The sequence below is a fragment of the Zingiber officinale genome, chromosome 6B (assembly GCF_018446385.1).
Source record: "Zingiber officinale cultivar Zhangliang chromosome 6B, Zo_v1.1, whole genome shotgun sequence".
Lineage (NCBI taxonomy): Eukaryota > Viridiplantae > Streptophyta > Magnoliopsida > Zingiberales > Zingiberaceae > Zingiber > Zingiber officinale.
The window spans coordinates 58517124-58538510 of record NC_055996.1 but is presented as its reverse complement, the minus strand read 5'-3'; the positions used below and the strand labels follow the sequence as shown (position 1 = coordinate 58538510).

General features: G+C 35.3%; 1 protein-coding gene across 18 annotated transcripts in view; it reads right to left on the bottom strand.

Annotated features, from left to right (window-relative positions):
* LOC121992490 (zinc finger CCCH domain-containing protein 65-like) overlaps positions 1 to 10337 on the bottom strand; it is a 34387-nt gene extending 24050 nt beyond the window's left edge. For 16 of the 18 annotated variants that reach the window (XM_042546909.1, XM_042546912.1, XM_042546916.1 and 13 more), the window contains exons 1-6: positions 9896 to 10336; positions 9764 to 9796; positions 7371 to 7418; positions 7212 to 7268; positions 3892 to 3957; positions 3737 to 3787 (exon numbers count right to left, since the gene is read on the bottom strand). In XM_042546909.1, coding sequence (XP_042402843.1) covers positions 3737 to 3787; positions 3892 to 3957; positions 7212 to 7268; positions 7371 to 7418; positions 9764 to 9796; positions 9896 to 10243 — 603 coding nt within the window. In that variant the 5' untranslated portion in view covers positions 10244 to 10336. Of the gene's footprint in view, positions 1 to 3736; positions 3788 to 3891; positions 3958 to 7211; positions 7269 to 7370; positions 7419 to 9763; positions 9797 to 9895 lie in introns of all 18 variants that reach the window. The other 2 variants (XM_042546910.1, XM_042546917.1) reach the window with 2 other exon arrangements.
* Positions 10338 to 21387: the final 11050 nt, after the last annotated feature.

Sequence of the window (21387 nt, the reverse complement as noted above, 5' to 3'; positions counted from 1 at the left end):
CTTCGGATATGAGTCTCATGGACTTTATCGGCTTCAACAACTCTCTCTTGTTGGCTTGGCGGCGGCATCTCCACTTCTTATTCATGCTCAGTTGGGACATCCAGGTCTTGATAAGTTGAAACAATTACATCCTAGTCTTTCTCACTTAGAGTCTTTATCTTGTGAGTTGTATCCGTTAGGTAAGCATGTTCGTAGTTCTTTTTCTCCTCGCACTGTGAGTCGGGTTGCACCCCCCTTTGCTTTGGTACATTCTGATGTTTGGAGTCCGAGTCGTGTTTCTTCTACATTGGGATCACGATATTTTGTTACTTTTATAGACGATTTTTCCCGTTGTACATGGTTATATCTGATGAAGGAACGTTCAAAATTATTTTCTATTTTTCAATCTTTTTTTCATGAAATCAAAACTCAATTTGGTATTTCTCTTCAAACTTTGCAAAGTAATAATGCACGCGAGTATCTTTCTACTCAGTTTCGTTCCTTCTTGGCATCTCATGGTGTACTGCATCGCATGTCTTGCCCTTATACCCCTCAACAGAATGGGGTTACAGAACGCAAGAATCGTCATCTCCTTGATACCACTCGGACTCTTCTTCTCCATTCTCATGTTCCTCATCAGTTTTGGGGTGATGTCGTACTTACTGCCTGTTATCTCATCAATCGTATGCCTTCTTCCACTCTCCAGGGTAAAATACCTCATCATATCCTCTACCCACATAATCCTCTTCATCCTTTACCACCTCAGGTCTTTGATTCTATATGTTTTACTCATGATCTTGATCCTAGCATTGATAAACTCTCTCCCAGGTCTCATAAGTGCGTCTTCCTTGGGTACCCAAGGTCTCAAAAAGGGTACAAGTGTTATTCCCCTACTCTTCGTCGGTACTTCATCTCTGCTGATGTCACATTCTTTGATTCGGTTTCATTTTTTGGGCCTCCCGCTTCCCAATCCAAGGTTTCTCCCTCTCCACCTGCACCAGTGACTATCTTTTGTCCTCCGGAGGCGCCTCTATCATCCCCAGCCTCGTCTCCTCCTTTGCAGGTTTATCAGCGTCGTCCTCGTCCTGCTTTGTCGCCGACCAACCCTGAGATTGCCGTGGACACATCTTTAGAGCCAAGTCCTTCGCCGTTTCCTCCGGTCCCATCTCCTAACTCTAAATTGCTATTGCACTTCGAAAGGGTATGTGTTCCACTCGTAATCCTTCTCCTCGCTATGTTTCTTTGAGTTATCATCGTCTTTCTCCTTCCTATTATTCTTGTCTTTCTTCCTTGTCGTCTGTTTCTCTTCCTAAGACTGCAGGTGATGCCTTTGCCCATCCAGGATGGAAACAAGCTATGCTCGATGAAATTTGTGCTTTACAGAGTAGTGGGACTTGGGACCTCGTTCCTTTACCACCTGGGAAGTCAGTTGTTGGTTGTCAATGGGTGTATACGGTGAAGGTTGGTCCAGACGGGATGGTTGACAGACTTAAGGCGCATCTAGTCGCTAAAGGCTATACTCAGATCTTCGGATTGAATTATGGGGATACTTTTTCTCCTATTGCCAAGTTGTCTTCAGTACGCCTATTTCTGTCAATTGCTGCGATTCGCCATTGGCCTCTTTATCAATTGGACATAAAAAATGCATTCTTACATGGTGATCTGCTCGAGGAAGTCTACATGGAGCAACCTCCGTATTTTGTTGCTCAGGGGGAGTCTTCTGGTTTTGTATGTCGCCTGTGAAAATCTTTATAAGGCCTCAAGCAATCACCCAGAGCATGATTCGGTAGATTTAGTACTGTAATTCAACAGTTTGGCATGACTTGGAGCGAGGTTGACCATTCTGTCTTTTATCGCCACTCACTTACAGGTTGCATCGACGTAGTGATTTATGTTGATGATATTGTCATCACATGTAGTGATCATCTTGGGATTTCACAAGTGAAACAACATCTTTTTAAATATTTCCAGACAAAGGACCTCGGCAAACTCAAATATTTCTGGGGGATAGAAGTAGCACAGTCTAAACAGGGGATCGTTATATCCCAAAGAAAGTATGCAATGGATATTTTGGAAGAAATAGGAATGTTAAACTCAAGGACAGTCGACAGCCCTATGGATCCTAATGTCAAGCTCCTGCCAAATCAGGGGGAGCCTCTTCCAGATCCTGAACCGTACAGGCGATTAGTAGGGAAACTAAGCTACCTTATTGTTACTCGTCCGGATATCTCATTTGTCGTAAGTGTAGTAAGTCAGTTTCTCAACTCTCCATGCAAAGAACATTGGGATACTGTAACTCACATTATTCGATATATCAGAGGCGCACCAAGAAAGGGTCTTATATGTAGACAAAGGACATACTCGAGTCATAGGGTACTCTGATGCAAATTGGGTAGGATCTCCCACTGATAGAAGGTCCACTTCTGGGTTTTGTATATTTGTTGGAGGCAACCTTGTTTCTTGGAAAAACAAAAGGCAGAATGTTGTGGCAAGATCCAGTGCAGAGGCAGAATATCGGGCTATGACCATTACTAGTCAAGAACTTATATGGCTAAAACGATTGCTTCAGGAACTCAGGTTTGGGGAGGTTACACAAATGTCACTTATATGTGACAACCAAGCTGCCATGCATATTGCCTCGAATCCAATTTTTCATGAGAGGACAAAACATATTGAAGTTGACTATCACTTTGTTGGAGAGAAAGTCATATAAGGAGAAATATCTACTAGTTTTGTCAACTCACATGATCAACTAGCAGATATATTCACTAAGTGAGAGGTTCTCGAATTGACTACATATGTAACAAGCTGGTGCATATGATCTATATTCTCCATCTTGAGGGGGAGTGCTAGAATATTGTAAATATAATAACTAGGGGTATTATTGTAATTATGTTGTATATCCTTCTCTATATAAGTCAATAACTCCGTGGTATCTAATACACGATTTTCTCTTAACAATTTCCTAATCAACACTAACTTAAAATATTGTTTTTTAATATTAATTTTAATAGAATTATTGTTTAGAAACTAGCTTTTACATTGATTTTTAATTTATTTGTATTTTTTAATTAATAGTTTCAAACTATGCCATAGCAAAACTAAACCAAATTTTTTTATTTGATTCCAACTAAATTAAAATGGTTTCGGTTCGATTTGGATTTTTCTAAACCGAAGAATTTTGTTTTGGTTTCAGCTTTATTCACTAAACTAATAAATCAAATCATGTCCACCACTAGCACACAAGCCTGTAGAATAATTACGAGAATGTATAAACATTCTTATGATTCGATTCAATTCAATTGGTCAAGTGTCTTAGGCATCATTATAACTAGAGGATCTCTAGCTATTGAGAAAAAGTCACTATTTCATGCAAGCACTTGCAAGTCCAAGAGTGATAAGATAATACTCTTTGAATTCAAGTCCATGCTAATAATAGGTGATTTTTCAAAAGGTAGGCATGTTTTAAGGATAAGATAACGAACTTGCCTATCTGGTGTCTGCAAGCAAGAATGCTTTTGAAGCATTGTTTAGCTCATATGATGACTAGGAATTGTACTATCTGATGCTAGAGAAATCGCTTGTATGAATGTTAAAAAGTTATGCAAATTGCCACTGTGATTGAAGCTCTTCAAATGCTAGGATCATTGACCCAACATTTTTCATGAAGCTTTCGAAAAGATTTGGAGACCTAAGCTACAAAAATAATCTTTAATAAGATTAGAGAAAAGAGCACGTAGTAATGAGAGAAGCTAACCTTACTATCATCTTGTTCCGACCTTAACCAGTGTCTCTCCATCTGGTCAGCCTGTCAAAAAAGTTAAAGAAAATAAAACAAAGGCATTGTACTCTGATTATAAGTTGATAGAAAAATAATGATGCATAATTACACTAATGGACAGAATTATTGACCTTTTCCTCAGATTGCTCAAATTTTTTAAAGGGAGGCATTTGCTTTCCAATAGCATTCTTTTGAAACTAACAAACAAAAAAGGAAAGTCATGTCAGTATAAGTCTGCAAAAAGGGTTCTTAGTTAGCAAACAGGACATGTGATCCTACAGCTCACATGGTTGCAATATATCAGAGAAAAGTACAAGGGTACTGGATTACTAATGCAAAGAGCACTTGCTTCACCTCTAAATTTTACAGTGAATAAAATAACAAACCACCTTGAAGAATTGGTTCTAAAGTTCTTGGATTTCACAAATTTTGCATATGCATAGTTGCAGATCTTCATGCATCCAGTTTGTGTTAAAAGACATTAAGAGGTAAGAAAACTATATCTAGTATTTTGTTAATTCTACATATACCGAAATGACTTCTTTACCCATATCCTCAGCACTGTTTCAAATGTAAATTATGAATTGGGAAAAAAGAAGAATCTGAGATTTGATCAGAAGCCTATAGAATAAAGAATTTTCATAACATATAGAAGTTACAAGAGCAAAGGAAAAAAAATTGTAAACCAATCCAAACAAATGATTGACAATATTGCTTCTCTATTTACATGTTGTTGGCTCTTATATTTTTCCCCCATTTGTAGCTAAAAAAATATTGCTTATTGAACTAATTAAGGATATGTACGAGAATATAACGACCTAATGACTTCACGCTGTGCAACTAAAGCATTTCCATCAAGGATTAGCTCTATGTTCCTATCTTTTTACACTAATTATGGGCGAACTCACTACACACATTCAAGATACAGTACCGTGGTGCATGTTGTTTACAGATATTATTTTGGTAGATGAAACACAAGGAGTAAATGCTAAATTAGAATCTTAGTAGGAAATACTAGAAGAGAAATGTTTTAGCCTTAGTAGAATAAAGAAAGAATATATGAAATTTAACTTTAGCAATATTAGACGTAATGAGATAATTGTTAAGATAGGAGATGACAAGTTGCACGAAACCAAAAGCTTTAAATATTTAGGATCATTTTTGCAAAATGATGGAGAAATTGAGAGAGATATCTTACATAGAATACAAGCGGGATGGTTGAAATGGAGAAAAGCGTCGGGTGTTTTATGTAACCATAAAGTACCTTTAAAACTTAAAGAAAAGTTCTATAAAACCGCAGTTAGACCTGCTATGTTATATGGAGCTGGATGTTGGACTATGACTCAAGCACATGAGCAGAAGATGAGAGTTAGAGATGAGAATGTCAAAGAGGATGTGTAGACATACGAGGATGGATAAAATAAGATATGAGAATAATAGAGAGAAAGTTAGAGTTGCATCTATTGAGGGAAAACTCCAAGAGATACGTTTAAGATGGTACGAGCATGTACTTAGACAACCAATAAATGCTCTAGTTAGGTGATGTGAAACTATTACAAATACACATATCAAACAAGGAAGACCAAAACAAACTTGGTTAACAATAATAAAATAAAATAAAATCTATTTAAGTATAGATGATAATATACTAGGAGATAGAGCTCAATAACGTGAAAGAATCCATATAGCCGACCTCACCTAGTGGGATAAAACTTGGTTGTTGTTGTTGTTCAGTATTTCTTTCCTTTAACTAACTCCATTTGTGAGAGGAGATTATTAAAATAAATAGTATGGTATCTAAATACTAGAGTAACTTAGATGGAACTTAACAACCATGCAAAGCCACTTCAAATGTGAGTTGCCTACTTGTAGTGTTAAAATTTCAGTCGCAATCTGATTAACCAAATAGAAATAAACTGATCCAAATCGAAAAGTTTAGTATATCGATTTGGTTTCAGTGTGGATACTAAGTCCAAATTGAAAAGTATAGTTTATCAATTTGGTTTAGGCTTGGATACTAGGTCCAAATCGAAAAGATTAGTTTTCCGATTTGGTTTCAGTTTGGATACGAGGTAAATTTATTGATTTTGGTTAGGATTCAGGTAGAACCTATAAAAACCATCAAACCCGAACAGAACCATTAAATTTTTTATATATGTATAGGTGTATTTATAGCCAAATTAGTATGTTAATTATTATGATTTCTTGGCCTTATTGATACCCAAATCAACACTAGCCTCAAAATATAATCTTTTAATATTTAATTTTAATAGAATTATTGTTTAGAAACTAGTTTTTACATTAATTTTTAATTTTTAATTAATGGTTTCAAACTAAGCCAAGCAAATCTAAACCAAAAAATTCCGTTTGGTTCAAACTAAATTAAAATGATTTAGGTTCAATTTTGATTTGGATTTTTTTAACCAAAGAATTTCAGTTTGTTTTAGTTTTCTTCACTAAACTAATAAGCCAAATAATGTCCACCACTAGATAGCACACCAGCTTGTGGAATTATTACAAAAATGTACAGTGCACATCTTTGCTCAACATTCTTATGATTCATTTCAATTTCAATGGGTCAGCATAAATGCCACCATCGTTACTGCTATACATATCTATTATAAATAAAGGGCCTCTAGCCATCATTATGACTAACAAAAAGGTATTATTCATGGAGGCACTTTCAAGTCCAGGAATGACGGGATATACTCTTTGAATTCCAGTTTATGATAGCAATAGATGGTATTTAAATGGCGGGCCTTAAGTCTTCATTGGCATGTTTTAATGATAAGGTAGTGAACTTGTGTATTCAGTGTCTACGAGAAGGAATGCTTTTAAAGCATTGTTTAGGCCACACTTAGAATAAATAATACGATATCTGAATACTAGAATAACTTAGATGAAACTTAACAACCATGCAAAGCCACTTCAATTATGAGTTGCATACTTGTAGTGTTAAAACTTCAGCCACAAATTCCAAAATGTCCTTTCATGGAGGCACTTTCAAGTCTATAGGTGACAAAAACCCTCTTTCAACTCTAGTTATAAGTCTTTTGTTGTAATAACTAATTTTTTAAAAGTCAACATCGACTCTTTGTTGCCAAATTCTAACGATAAAGCACCAACTTGCCTATTGATTCTTGCTAGTGTCTCCAAGAAGGTTTCCTTATAAGTTTTAAAGAAATATTTGGCCAACACAGTTACTGGACACTGTACCTTCGGATGCTAGAGGAATCACTTGTATGCATTTTGCAAAGTCATTGAATTTTCAAAAGGAAATATAATGTAAAATAAGAACTGTCCACGTGATCGTGATCGAAGCTCTATAAATGTTAGGACTATCGATAGGCTTTCACAGAGCTTTTGAAGGGTTTAGAATTTGGAGACCTAATCTACAAAATTAATCCTTAAAAAGATGCAGCAGTAAAACATAGTAACAAGAGATATTAACCTTGCAATCTTCCTGCTGCAACCTTCTGGAAGAAGTTTGTTTCTCTACCTTGTCATCCTATCAAGAGAAGGTCAAGAAGAAAATATAAACAAAAATATTTTACTAGGGTTTATCTGATAGAAAAAAAATAAGGTTTGCCTTTTTTTCAGTTTGCTCTACCTTTTTAAAAAGGCATTCCTTTTGCTTTCCTTTAGCATTCTTTGGAAGCTAACCAGCAAAAAAGTAAAATCATGTCAAAATAAGTGCACAAGAGAGTTCCTACTTAAGCAAACAGGAGAAGTCATCCTTTTTTTATTTAATCGGTTATTGGAGTTCTTAAATGAATTGTGGGTTTAGTCCCACTTTTGATGTTTTACCTATAGGTCATTAAGTTGATTTGTTTACAAATAACATGTAATTGTTATCTCTTACTATAATAATATAATATTTCAACCCTCTCAACTATCCTCAAGGTCACATACCTGGAATATTTCTAAAAACGAAACAGATATCCTCAAGCTTCTTTTCTTTTTCATCAACTTCTCCAACTTTTTCTTCTAGTCAATCTTTCCAAGTTTCATATCATTAAATTGTTCAAATCTAGGGGGAACACAATATGCATCTAAAATGTTTAAAAATATACTATGGTGGTAAGAAGTTGGTTCTAATTCCCTGAATTGGCTAAAAACTATCACTACTTTACACATTTAGAGTCAAGAAACTACAATTAGATGATTGGAGACTGACACAAGATATCTGTACAAGCCAAGGATTGAAATATCGTGTCGAGACAAAATATTTCGTTCCACCCGTCGACCGACACTACCCGGCACCAGGGCAGCCACGTCACGCAACCTTTGCGGTCGCCGTAGAAGGCTTGCGTGACCCTTCGGCCACACTGGAGGGGTCGCGCGACCCTAGCAGCCGCGTCAGAGGTCACAATGTGTCGACTGATTTTTTTTTTAATTAAAATTAAACTTAGATTCATTATCTCAATCAATTCTTAACTATGATAGAGATACTTCAAAGAGGCTTAACAAATTCAGTTCCATGCCTGTATTTAGTAGTTAACAAATTCACTGAATTTATTATTCACTAGATTTAACTATGATGAGATTAACATTGAGTAATGTCATACAACACCACTTGACACTGTTAGAGGACTTCATCATTTGATGATTCAAATGCCATCACCTCATTTTTAGCAGGCAAGTGTCATCACGTCATTTTTAGTAGGCAGCCTCACCATGCCTACCATGCCTACAGACCACCTATATGATTATGAAGCTATGAAGTTTGTCCATGTTTCAACCTTACACAAGCCATCCATTTCTACACTGATTTGACTACGTAGAGAAAATTTGAATATGTATGCTAAAAATCAGAAATGTTATTTATACTATTAATCGTGTAGTCATTAAAAATTTAAGAGTGTGAGAACAAATGTATATTAGAATGGAGCGAAGGCAATAAAGAAATATGATATTCTACTATGAAATGATCATACTCATAAGAATCGTGATTATCATCATCAAGTTATGTTCGTCCCGACTTCAGTAGTTGGCTATGTGGATCTATCTCTCCTTTGGATCTATTTAAGACTATAGCACTTGATATAAATATGCATAAAAAACAAAGCAACAGATACAAATTACTGATATTGCAAATACCATTAGTAAATAATATCTCCAAAATCATTGTTAACATGGTGTGGAGCCATATTGTCTTCTTTGATATATGTTTGGTGAAAACTATGAGTACAATGCAACCCAAATGGCTTCCCTTCGCACCTAACACCTCAAACTTCTCCATTTCCTTGTTCAACCATCTTCTATGCACATAGCATCTCCTCAATCATGTTTGGTTAATCTATTCATGTTAAAGCTTGCAAACTTCACCACAGCTACAGATTATGTCCCTTCCAGCCAACATCTATATAGCATTGTTGACTCTTTACTTACCTCAGGCTTGTTGACTCTTTTCCATGTCCTTCAAGTTAAAGTATTGCTTTCTGTTCGCTGCATTATGACATGCTATTGTCAATTGTTTGTTTAAGTATCTTTTTCCTTTTCAGATTTGAACATCATCGATGTGTTGGCCCATGTTCATCCAACCACTGGTTTTCGTATCCAGTTTGTCCACATTTTAGAATGCAAAAATGCCCTTTCAGCTTGGTTTTGGTCGTCTGATCTCACAGTACGTGGTAATCCAAAACTGCAGCATCGATGGGCATGCCATAATCAAACTGTTTATTCTAAATGAATGTTTAGATCATCGTGGGGCTAAGTAAGCTATCTAATTAAACATTATGAAGTAACTTAGAGATCTCTACAACATTTGACATCTACTCATTCATAATCCTATCAACTTTGATCGTGATTATGCAACATTCAACAAACTGTAGTATCTTCATTTCAAGTGGTTGGGAACACATACTAAGCTGCATCTTAATTTGCAGTCAAACAGTTGTTGTACTAAGCCATTTCACGGATGTGTCACTAAAGAAATTCCATAAGTAATAAAAAAACAAGGAAACTCCTAGGACTTGGGTAAAGGCGAAAAATTAGAATCACCTGAACATTTTCCGCGCCTTTCTTTGCTCTAACCTGCGAATCGAAATCATAAAATTCTCCGATCATTACCAAGCAAAGAAGACATATGCCCAATCCGATCCAGAAAAAGAAAACCCAAAAAGCAATTACAACCCTGGGTTTCCTCCGTTTTGGAGGATGATTGAACTTGCAGGCAGAACCAAATTTACACGCCCCGGTCTTCATATAAAATGCGCAATCGGGCGCCTCGGATCTCTGAGGGAACTGCATCGGGACCTCCTTCTCCGCCTCCTCCACCCCTTTCTTGGGAGACCCAGGATCGGGTTCCACACCAGCATTTGCTTGAGCTACTGCGATCCCCGGGGCATCGACGCCGTTTCCAGGCTTCTCCCCCACCTCCAACCTAGCTACATCTGCAAGCACGACGTCCAAGGAATGCAACGACGGAGAAGGAGGAAGTTCATCGTTGTTCAGGACAAGTTTCGCCTCGACGAACCCCATTCGCCCGTCGCCAGCATGGACAGGGCGGCGGAAATAAAGCGAAAGCAATCGGAATATGAGTCACTGACCGCAGGAGTCAAAGAAGTCTTCGCCTTTTTCCATTGGATTTATTCGTGAACTTTGGGATCCTGTGTATTCTTTGGAGCACCACGTCAAGAAACAAGATTTTCATTTGTCAAAATATACGGGACCGACTCTTGATTCATTACGTGGCAGTTGTGTGAGACATTAGAGGCGTTCCAAAAGGCGTGTTTGGCCGAAGTAGGTGTTCATGTAAATGAACTAAACACTTCACGAATTATTCGGAGCTCGGTTCGATAAAAAATTCATTCCAGTTCGTTCATTTATCTTATCAAGCCGAGCTCGAGCTCGATTTCGAACTCGACAGTTTTATCGAACCGAGCTCGAGCTTAAGGATATTCGGCTCGTGAGCTCGCGAACATGTTCGTTTGTAGACTCACGAGTCAAAAAACAAACCTTTAAATGAGCCTTAAATCGAGTCAAAAAACGAGCTCTAAAACGAACCTTAAAATGAACTTTAAAATGAACCAAAAAATGAGCTCTAAAATGAGTCCAAAAATGAGCCCGAGCTCGCTTAACAAATTAGGCTTGTTAAGTATGATAATCGAGCTAATAACGAGCCGAGCTCGAACTGTTCGCGAGCTTGATAATTCCAAAACGAGCCGAGTTCGAGCCTTGTAATAAAACTTCGATTCGAGCTCGAGCTACTTAACAATCGAGCTAATAACGAGCCGAGCTCGAACTGTTCGCGAGCTTGATAATTCCAAAACGAGCCGAGTTCGAGCCTTGTAATAAAACTTCGATTCGAGCTCGAGCCGAGCTCGAGCCCGAATATAACTTAAACGAGCCGAACCGAGCCAAACAGTAGTATTAGGCTCGGTTCGGCTCGTTTACATCCCTAGTGTTCGTGGTACATCTCGTGTGTTGGTAAAAATGGATCGTTAATTTCACAAATGGATGACGAACCATCAGTCCACCGGTTGTGACGAAGCTAATGACGGAGCTAGGATTTATTATCTAGTTGGGCTAAAATATTTTTAACAATAAAATAAATAATATATATTCATTAGGCATGAACAAATAATAATCAAAAAATAAAATTAAAATTATCGATCATAAAATTTTTGATTAGCAATGTATTTTGTGATAGAAATTTAATTACGTCATTAATTTAGCTAAGAAATTTAATAGCTATAGCTAAATATAATGATGAAATTAAAATTTTATCATTAATTTTCTTAATATTTTAAAAAATACATATTAAGAGAAACCTATAATATTATTATACAAAAATATTCTAGAAAATATCTTTTACAAGACACATATAACATGTATCTTTTATTTCAACTCAAATTCATACAAAAAATCATTTATCAACCCAACAAATAAAAAAATGATAAGTACTAAAAATATATGAATGCCAATTATCAAAACATTTATAAAGGTCTAAAATTGAGTAGAATCACATAACTTATGAGACTAGACTAACACATTGAATAGGTAACTAAAATTTTAGAGTTGAAATCATATCAAATTCTAGACAAAAGGTAACTATAAAAGCAAATTTAACAATAATACTAAAGTTAATCCTTAGGTCATTACAGATAATAATATTGTGAGCTACATCAACAAAGGTGACCTCATAGTTTTTGTAGATTGAATCCTACAAAACATGAGAGTGCAGGTCAATTCATTGGCAAATCCAAGATATCGAGAATACCTTGATGTATTAAGCTCAATAACATGAAATGGAAAACTAACCTCACCTTATTAATCCAAAATATCAGTCTAAGTTGAGTGGCCAAAATCAAGTTATGCAAATACATCTTCTTTAGTTCTGCAAAAGAAAATCATATTTGAAACCGATAGAAAATCAAAATCTAACAAAAGATTAATATATGTTCAAATAACTTTCAAACAACTTTCAAACATGATATGCCACATGCCAATGTAAATGTAACCAAGTATAACATCTCAACTAAACATTTAAAATATCTGGAAAAAATATTTGATGTCCTAAATATACTTAAAGAAAAATTCTGTAGTTTTCGACTTCGACAAATTATTTGATATCCTAAGTAGTTTGATCCATGATAGTGTAGGAAGAAGTTTATAATAGTATCACCCAAAGTTCCCCGATTGACTTTGGAATCCCATGGACAAGGATGGTAAAAGACTAGGCTTTAGAGAGGTGATCCAGTGATATAATCTAACTTCCTTTTTGAAATATTTTTATACTCCTAAAAATGACAACAAAAAGTAAGTCAATTACTAGGTTACAATAACTTAATCTGAGAAACCAACACTCACAAAAGATTCTTGCGAAGTAAAGAAGACTAAAAGCTGAACAGGTTATGACATATAAAGCGGCAAAGTGGTCGGCCCAAAGCCTGCAAAATTTCAATATGCAAAAACCTTGGTTAAAGTTCAACAGTGAATGATATAAAAGCAGACAATTTTATCTCAAACTTTCAATTTCACCTAGTAAATACATACCTTCAATACCAAACTAAGTTTTGTGTTCTAGTGTGCAATATGTATACCTTCAATACCAAACTCCAAAGATACAAAGATGATCCATACACATGCTATTGAAGTTGTGATTTACGATTCTTCAAAGTATAATATTCATCAATTATAGAATCTGAATCAATACTTGAAGCAAACTCTCTTTCAATGTAAATAATCATAGAATCTGTCAGAAAATCCTCTCCCATTCTATTACGAAGAATTGTTTTAACATGCTTCATAGACGAAAATGCACACTCTGTAGTTGTGGTAGAAACAGACAAAGTTAAAACTAAACGGATCAACTTATCAATCAAATTATAGTATTGTCATTTTTTGTTTCAAATAACCCTCGACACAATTCTGAGATAGTGGACATTTTTCTAAAAATTTCATGACAAACTACATCGAGCTCATAATGTTGTAGTTGACACCTCAAATTATGCATTTCTTGTTCAGTGAAGTCCTCAAGATAATACTTCTCAGTAAGCATACAAATCTTATCAATGTTGGAGCACTTAAAATTATCCTTTGGATCCAAAGTAGAGCTAAGCATAAGAAGTTCTACTATCTCATCACTGAATCTAGAGTTTAACTCTTCTAACTGAAAATCTATTGCAACATTATGTTGGAATGTATACTAAAAGCCTAGCTTTTTGTATAAACATTTATTTAGAAATAAGAATCATATTGGTCAAATGTCTACATTTATGCTAAGTGTAGTTGTCTATTTAATTTATATTGTAGATAACATGGTGTGAGGAGACACACAGAAGTTCATGTTATCAGTTCCTTATAAATTATAAACAGTTGCTCACAACCAACATGGAATGGGACAAACCATTAGAGTGGTTGTAGTGTAATTAGGTATTAGTTTATCTTGACTAATAAATTGTATTAGTACACTCTGAGTATATTAAGCAGGACCATTTGAGGTAATTTCTTTTTATACTAACTATATAAAAGAACAATACCTCTGTTATTATGGAAGTGTGTACTCTTAATCATGATATAATAACAAAACATATACTTAATACTTATTTCTTTAATTTATCAAAGGGTGTGATTTAACTCATTAAATCAATAGGCCCGATAAGTTGGGAAATGATATTATTTATATGGTGTGTTCTTAATTATAGAATGAAATTGTGTCATAGTAATTTAGGTTGATGATATCCCCTTGATGAGCTCATAAGGATTGTCATGTAAACCTTGCTGGTGGATTTAGTCCGACATGACGATAAGGTTGAGTGGCACTACTCTTGGAGCTAGATATTAATTAAGTGAGTTGTCAGTAACTCATTTAATTAGTGGACATTCAATATCTTAAACACAGGAAGATCAACACACTCATGATAAAAAGGAGCTCATATAGTAATATGGGGTTGGTGCGGTAGTTCAATAATAACTCTTTAGTGGTATGAGTTATTATTGATGAACTCGAGTTGGGTGTTCAGGGCGAACACGGGAAGCTCAAGTTCATCGGGAGACCAAAACCAATTCCTCCTCTTGGTCCCTGTCGTAGCATCTTATTTATAAAGTTTTATACCCACCTAAACCCACCTTCTTATCCATCCATAGGTGGCCGACCAAGCCAAGCTTGGAGCCCAAGCAAGGGCTGACCAAGATAAGCCTTGGATGGATCAAGTGGTGACCGACCCTAGCTTGGAGCCCAAGCAAGGGTGGTCGGCCATCCTTTTTATTTTAAAATCTTTCCTAATGTGGAAGACATAATTTTAAAAGAGAGTTTTTAAAATTAAATTTTACCTTTTATAGTTTCTACAAAGGATTAAGAGAAATGTTTGATATCTTTCCTTATTTGTAGATTGAAAGGAAGATTTTAATTTTGGAGAAAAATTTCCTTATTGTAATCATCCACATGTTTTAATAGAGAGATTTTAATGTATAAAATTTCCTTTTATAACCAACCATGAAGGGAATTTTTTAAAAGAGAAATTTTTATTTTAAAAATTTTCGGAAACAAATTAGGAAGTTTTAATTTTGTGTTTAAAACTTTCCTTTTTTTGGAGGATTTGATATGGCCGTCCATTGAAAGGTTTATAAGGAAGTTTTTTATTAAATTTTCTTTCTTAGACATTGGCAAGGAAAATAAGGAAATTTTAATTATAAAACTTTCCTTATTTGCCAAGACCAAGGAATATAAAAGAGAGGGTAGAGGTGCCTCACCTTAGACAACACATCTATTATTCCTCTCCTCTCTTCCTTGGTGGTGGTCGGCCCTCATCCTTCCTCTCCTCTTTTTCTTCTTCTTTGGTGGCCGGCGACATCAACCCTTGGAGCTTGGTTGGTGGTCGAATTTTGCTTGGAGAAAAAGTAGAGAAAGGAGGCTTTGTTTCTTAACATCCCTTGGAGCTTGGTTGGTGGCCGAAGTTCTTCATCTCAAGGAGATTGTTGGTGGCTGAAACTTACAAGGAGAAGAAGGAGGCTTGAGTGGATTCTCGTCTTAGTAGATCGTCACCCACATGACGCCAGAGATAAGAAGAGGAATACGATAGAAGATCGTGAGGTCTATAAGCTATAAAAGGTATAACTAGTTATTAGTTTCCGCATCATAACTAGTTTATTCTTTTGTTTAGATCTTGAAATACCAACACACAAGAGGCTAACGATTCTAGGTTTCAGATTTATGATTCGACTTTGTGTTTCTTTTGTTTTTCGATCTTGTGATTCGATTGTGCTTAATGGTTAAACCTAGGGTTACTATAAGGAGATTAAATATTGAATTTCATTGAAAGGATTTATCTAGGAAGTGGTGGATGATCCCATACCCAAGAAGGCCTAGTGCCTCGCCATGTTTAACCTGGAAGCTGATCTCTGAAATAAATATTTAATCAAATTTGTAACATAGGTGGATATGGATTAATAATGTTAAGCATCGTTTGCGATTGGAGGAACCATCAATGATAATGCTTTCAAGCACATTAATAGTTGTATTATACTTATCTATTAAGTCACAAATAGTCTTAAAATGGGAGCTCCAATGAGTAGCTCTTGCTCGATGCAAAGTACCAATCTGATTAGCTCCTCGCCCAGTCTCGCGTTCACCAGCAACAATAGAATGTGCAATTTCATTAACTTGAGCAGATTGTAACTCAGCATTGCGTTTGGAAGAAGATGTAATAAGATTAACAATAGTCATCATATTCGAAAAGAAAAGCCATATAGATGTCTCATTTTTAGCGGCTGCAATTAACGCTAGCTGGAGTCGATGGGCAAAGCAATGCACATAATATGCATAGGGGCAATCTTTAAGAAATAAAGCTTGCAATCCATTAAAAGCACCACTCATGTTGCTAGCACCGTCATACCCTTGACCTCGCATATTATGCATTTCTAGATTATATCTAGTGAGGACATCACATATTTCTTTTTTAAGTGTTGCAGATGTGGTGTCATGAACATCCACAATTTGGAAAAAAACGCTCCCGCAAAAAACCATGGATATCAACAAATCTCAAAATTATAGCCATTTGTTCTTTGTTAGATACATCCTTTGCTTCATCCACCAAAATAAAAAACTTAGAATCTCCAATTTCATCACAGATTTTATTTCTAACTCTGTTACCAATAATATGCAAAAATTTCCTTTTGAACTTCTGGTGAGGTATATTTTGCATTTCCTGGAGCTTTCTCTAAGATAACATCGCCTATACTAGCATTCCATTTCCCCAAAAGTTTTAGCATCTCAATGAAATTACCATGATTCTGGGAATCTAAAGATTCATCATGACCTCTCAATCCACATGTTGGCAAACTAAGCCAACGGGCACTCTCAATTGTTGCTGCTAGCCTTAATCGATTCTTTTGAATATGTTCAGAAAATTCTCGATTCATAACTTTATCTATATGTTGAGTTACATTCATCAAATCAACGACAAATTTTACAGATTTATTATGCACTGAGTTAGAACTTCCTATGTGAGACAAAAATGCACATTTGACTCCATCATTAACGTGTTTCCAACTTTTAAACTCTTCAACTGTAAATGCAGATTGTTGTGCTTCACTTAATTCAAAAAGATACATGGAAAATAAAATGTTGCATTCTTTGAAGAAGAGTACTCTAATCATGGAAATTTTTTAAACTATGTATATTGAAATCGATGATGCTGATTTCCTTATTCAGACTACGGGTACTCTTGCAATTTAGGTTGATATGGACCCATTTTAATATAAGCTCACCTAATTTCATCACGATAATTAACAGAATATTGCCACATTGGAATATGCAATTCAGGATCTTGTTCAAGTGAAGTTTCATCAAACTCAACTCTTTGAGATTTAGAAGGAGGTTCGAACTCTTCATGAAAAATAGATGTATTTGTCTCAGTCCTCTCGAGTGATTAAGGATTATCAATTCTTGGCTTAAAGAATGATAGAATATTATTTCCCCTTTTTCTCTCTTGATTTGACAATAAAATAACCTAACACAAACAAATTTTCACATAGATCAATTTAGAATCTCATAAATCTTAAAGAACGGTTTCTAATATAAATCTCACATTCGCCTACATAGATTCAACAGCAATAATAGTAGCTAAAAATCTAACATTATTTATTGAATTAAAAAAGGACTACAGATATTTATGATTGTGTTATTCAATATTCCACATAAAGACAATTTAAATTAGCAAAATTTTATAGTAGAAAACAATTAAGAAATTGGCTAGTTTAAATTCTACATAAGAACAATATTAGTAAAAAACAATTAGAAATCTAAGATAGAAAATACCTCTTCTTAGCATAAAAAAATAAAAATCCAAATTTGGAAGGATGAGGGGGTTGCGATTTGGAGCAAACATAGGAATAATCTAATCAAGAAGTAATTGGTGGCTTCTCCCTTATCAAGTTTGAACTCTTAGAATAGCTTCATAAATCACAAAGAGTTGCTCATTCTTCTCAACTGCAAGGTACCTATTTAACAAATTTAAAGAGATACCTGGATGATTAAGTTTTATCTGCCCATGGAGGAAATTAAAAGAAATTCCAAACTAAAATAAGAAAGCATAAATGTAGTAAATACAAAACAACATTTTAGAAAAGCCCTAAAATGATAGCAAAATTTGATTTTTTTTTTCTTCAAGAATATTTCTACCTAGTTGGAGAAGACTATGAGTTTGGAGTAGGTAGGCCTTCTCACTTCTGGGGTTAGTGGTGGCTAAATCGGTGAAGTTGCTGGTGTCTGGCAGAGAAGAGAGAGCTCTGTTCTCAACGAAGAGGGAGATGACTTCTTTGAGGATGGTGTAGTCCAGACATGCAAGCAATCGAGAGAGGACTGAGGAATAGAGCAGTCGAGTCACAGAAGAAATCGGCTAGGAAGAGAAAGAAGAAATCGGCAGATGAAAAATTGGCGAGGAAGAGGAACCGTGTGGATGTGAAAAAGAGGAATTGGGGATTTTATATTTTTCTAATTTTTTTTTCTTTTTCCATTGGATTCGGATGCCACCCGGGTTGCCAAATTTTAAAAATGGAACCCAAAGTTCAATTAATAGAAAAAAATTAAATGTTACATAGTAATTAATAGAAAAATGCCCCGGGCTACAACCCGAGTAATGTAACTCCTGGCTCCGCCCTTGGACGAACCGGCAATCTACCGGACTGTGGAGGCTTCGGATAGAGCTGCCGTTGTTTGAAACTGACGATTTGACGATTCAACGATTTAGAATTGTCAGTTTGATAATTCCTAATAGATAAACTTTTAATCTTAATTGTTCAAAACGATTATCATTTAAGGTTCGGAATCACCGGTTCACGAATTAGTTCATAGTTCACCACGGTTCGTCACAGTTCAAGATTATTATATTAAAAATTTATTTTAAAAAGGGTTTGCACTCATTTAAGTTGTCTACATATCCCTAGGGTATAGGGAAATCAAAGCCCATGTACTTCTTTTATATTTTTACCCTTTTACATTTAAAAGCAACGTTGTCACTCATTTTCATTTCTCATTCATGTTGTATTCATTCTTTCTATATTAAAATCTTCAACTTCATCATCTGAAAGTTACATTCTTTGGGTTCTTTTCTTTAGTCTAATCGTCGAGTAATACTTGGGCTTTCAATGAGTCAGGAGACAAAGTTAATTGTCGTTCATCTAATATATTGTCACCGACATTGAACATCTGCTCCACAACAACAGTTGACATTGGAAAAACTAAAATTTTTTTGGCGATCATGGAGAGGACGAGAAAAATTTGAACCTTCTATGACCACCACTTTAAGATATAAAAAATTTCACTATCTGCTTCATTAAAATCAAAAGAAATCATAAAATAATTCTTAAGTTTCTGTGTGGAACTTAAGGATCCTCATGGATGTTTTATGCGCTCTTTTAATAAAAGTTATGCTTATGTAAGTTTTAAATTACTACCAGTAGTTTGTTGTATTTCAAAAATATCAGTTTATATTCTATATTTTACATAATATTGATTATAAATATTATATAAATAAATTCTAATATTATATATAATATTAATGGGATCCAGAGAAAAAGAATCTTTAAATAAAATTAGATGCTTATATATAATTAAAACGTCAAAATGTATATTATGACTCTTAAATATAATTAAAACGTTATAATATATCATAATATAAAAGTAATATTTTTCTTGTAAAACTTTTAATTTAAATATAGGATCTAAAATAAATGTAATTAAATAAATTTCAAGAATAAAATAAAAATATTTTTCCCATTTAGTTTTTATAACTAATGATCTTGTCCGAAAGCGTGAAGCTGGAAAGCCGGGAGGTGGTGACTTCGCTGACCAAATGTGGACTTCGCTTCGCTCTACAAAACAAATGACGTCAGTACCGAGCCAAGGAAGGGGACCCCGACGTTGGCCCTCCGATGCTCAAGTCAGTCACCAGAATGTGTGTTGCACCGATACACACATGAGAAGGGGGGTGAATCACGTAGTTTTCAAAACTCATCTTTTTTATTTTGAAAGAAACAAATACGCAGCGGAAAACTACAAGAAAAGACGGAAATAGAAAAGCAAGTAAATAACACGCGTTCGATTTTACTTGGTTCGAAGTCTCGGCGACTCATATTCCAAGACCCAGGTTCCATGGACCTATCGATGGGCAACCTACTAAAATACCTTTTCCAGTACCTCTAGAAAAGGGAATCAAATACAAAAAGACGGAACAAGTGCAACACCCTGCACTTGTCCTATTGTAAATACTTAAATACACAAATTACAGCTCGTTACCCAACACCTTTGAAGATTGTCAGCTTAGACTCGGTGTCAGTCGGTTCCTCATCAGTAGTCGGGCACAACAACACCGTAGCAGAGTCACAGCAGTAGGCCGGAGCAGTCAGAACCTCAATCGGATACGTAGAAGGTTGTATGTGAGTTATTAAAGAAGTTTTGGGTGAGCAGCCTTAATTAGGGCATGGAAGGCGCCTTCCATAGCTGTTGAAGGTGCCTCCAATAGGTCAAATTTGATCTCGATTTTTTCTGGAGCTTATCACCGAAGAGGTCAATTTTTATCCTACTGAAGGCACCTTCCATAATCATGAAAGGCGCCTTCGATAAACAGTACAAAGGCGCCTTCCACTGCTTGAAGGCGCCTTCGGACACAGTTCATCCAAAGGCAAATTAGCTCCTTTGTCCTGCAAAACAACGTTAGTTCAATACATTAAATAACAACCTGCAAGATAAATGTTAGCACAATAATAATGAGTAGTAGTAATTAGTTCCTATCCTCTCAGGACCAGGAACTAGTCAAGTTCTTAGATTAGGAATTCGAAATGGACCTAACCTAAACTGATGCCTACTGTCCCTCAACCGGGGCACACCCTCACAAGGTCACTCTCTTCTAGTGACTTAACTTACCAACTTGCCAGACATCCGGTCAACCCGTCGATCTGTATGAACTTCATGCCAGCTATCCGGTCGACACGTTGACTTAGCTGACTTCGTGTCATCTATCTGATCGACCCGTTGACCTAGATGAACTTCGCACCAGCTATCCAATCAACCCGTTGACCTAGCTAAACTTCTTGTTAAATATCCGATCAGCCCGTTGACCTATCTGAACTTCGTACCAAATATTAGGTCGGCTTGTTGTCCTATCTAGTTAATCTCCTACACACTTAGTAAGATGGTTAGATCACAACAATACCTAACTTAACTTACTTGTCATTCATCAAAACCTGAGTTAGACTGTTAGTGCAAACTGCACCAATAATGTGGAGAAAAGCGGAGCAACAGTAGCAACAATAAAACTTATACTACAAGAAAACATGGTTTCAGAAACAGATCTTTAAAACGGAAATAAGATTTGTTTTAAATTTTAGTAAATTATAAACAGATTTGCTACGGAATTATTAATCTGTTTCATTTTTTAATAAAAATAATATAAAAAAAATTTTAAACATAATTTAAAACAAATTAGAAACAAAATTTATAAATAATTTTTTATAAACAAAAATAAATACGGAATAACAACGAAATTTGATATAAAATTTTATTTGTTTATAAATATGTTTAAAAAATATTTTAAACAGAAAAAACCGTTTATAAATTATTAAAAAAATATATTAAGTAATTAGAAAAATACTTTATTTTAATTCATTAAAAACCCTAACCC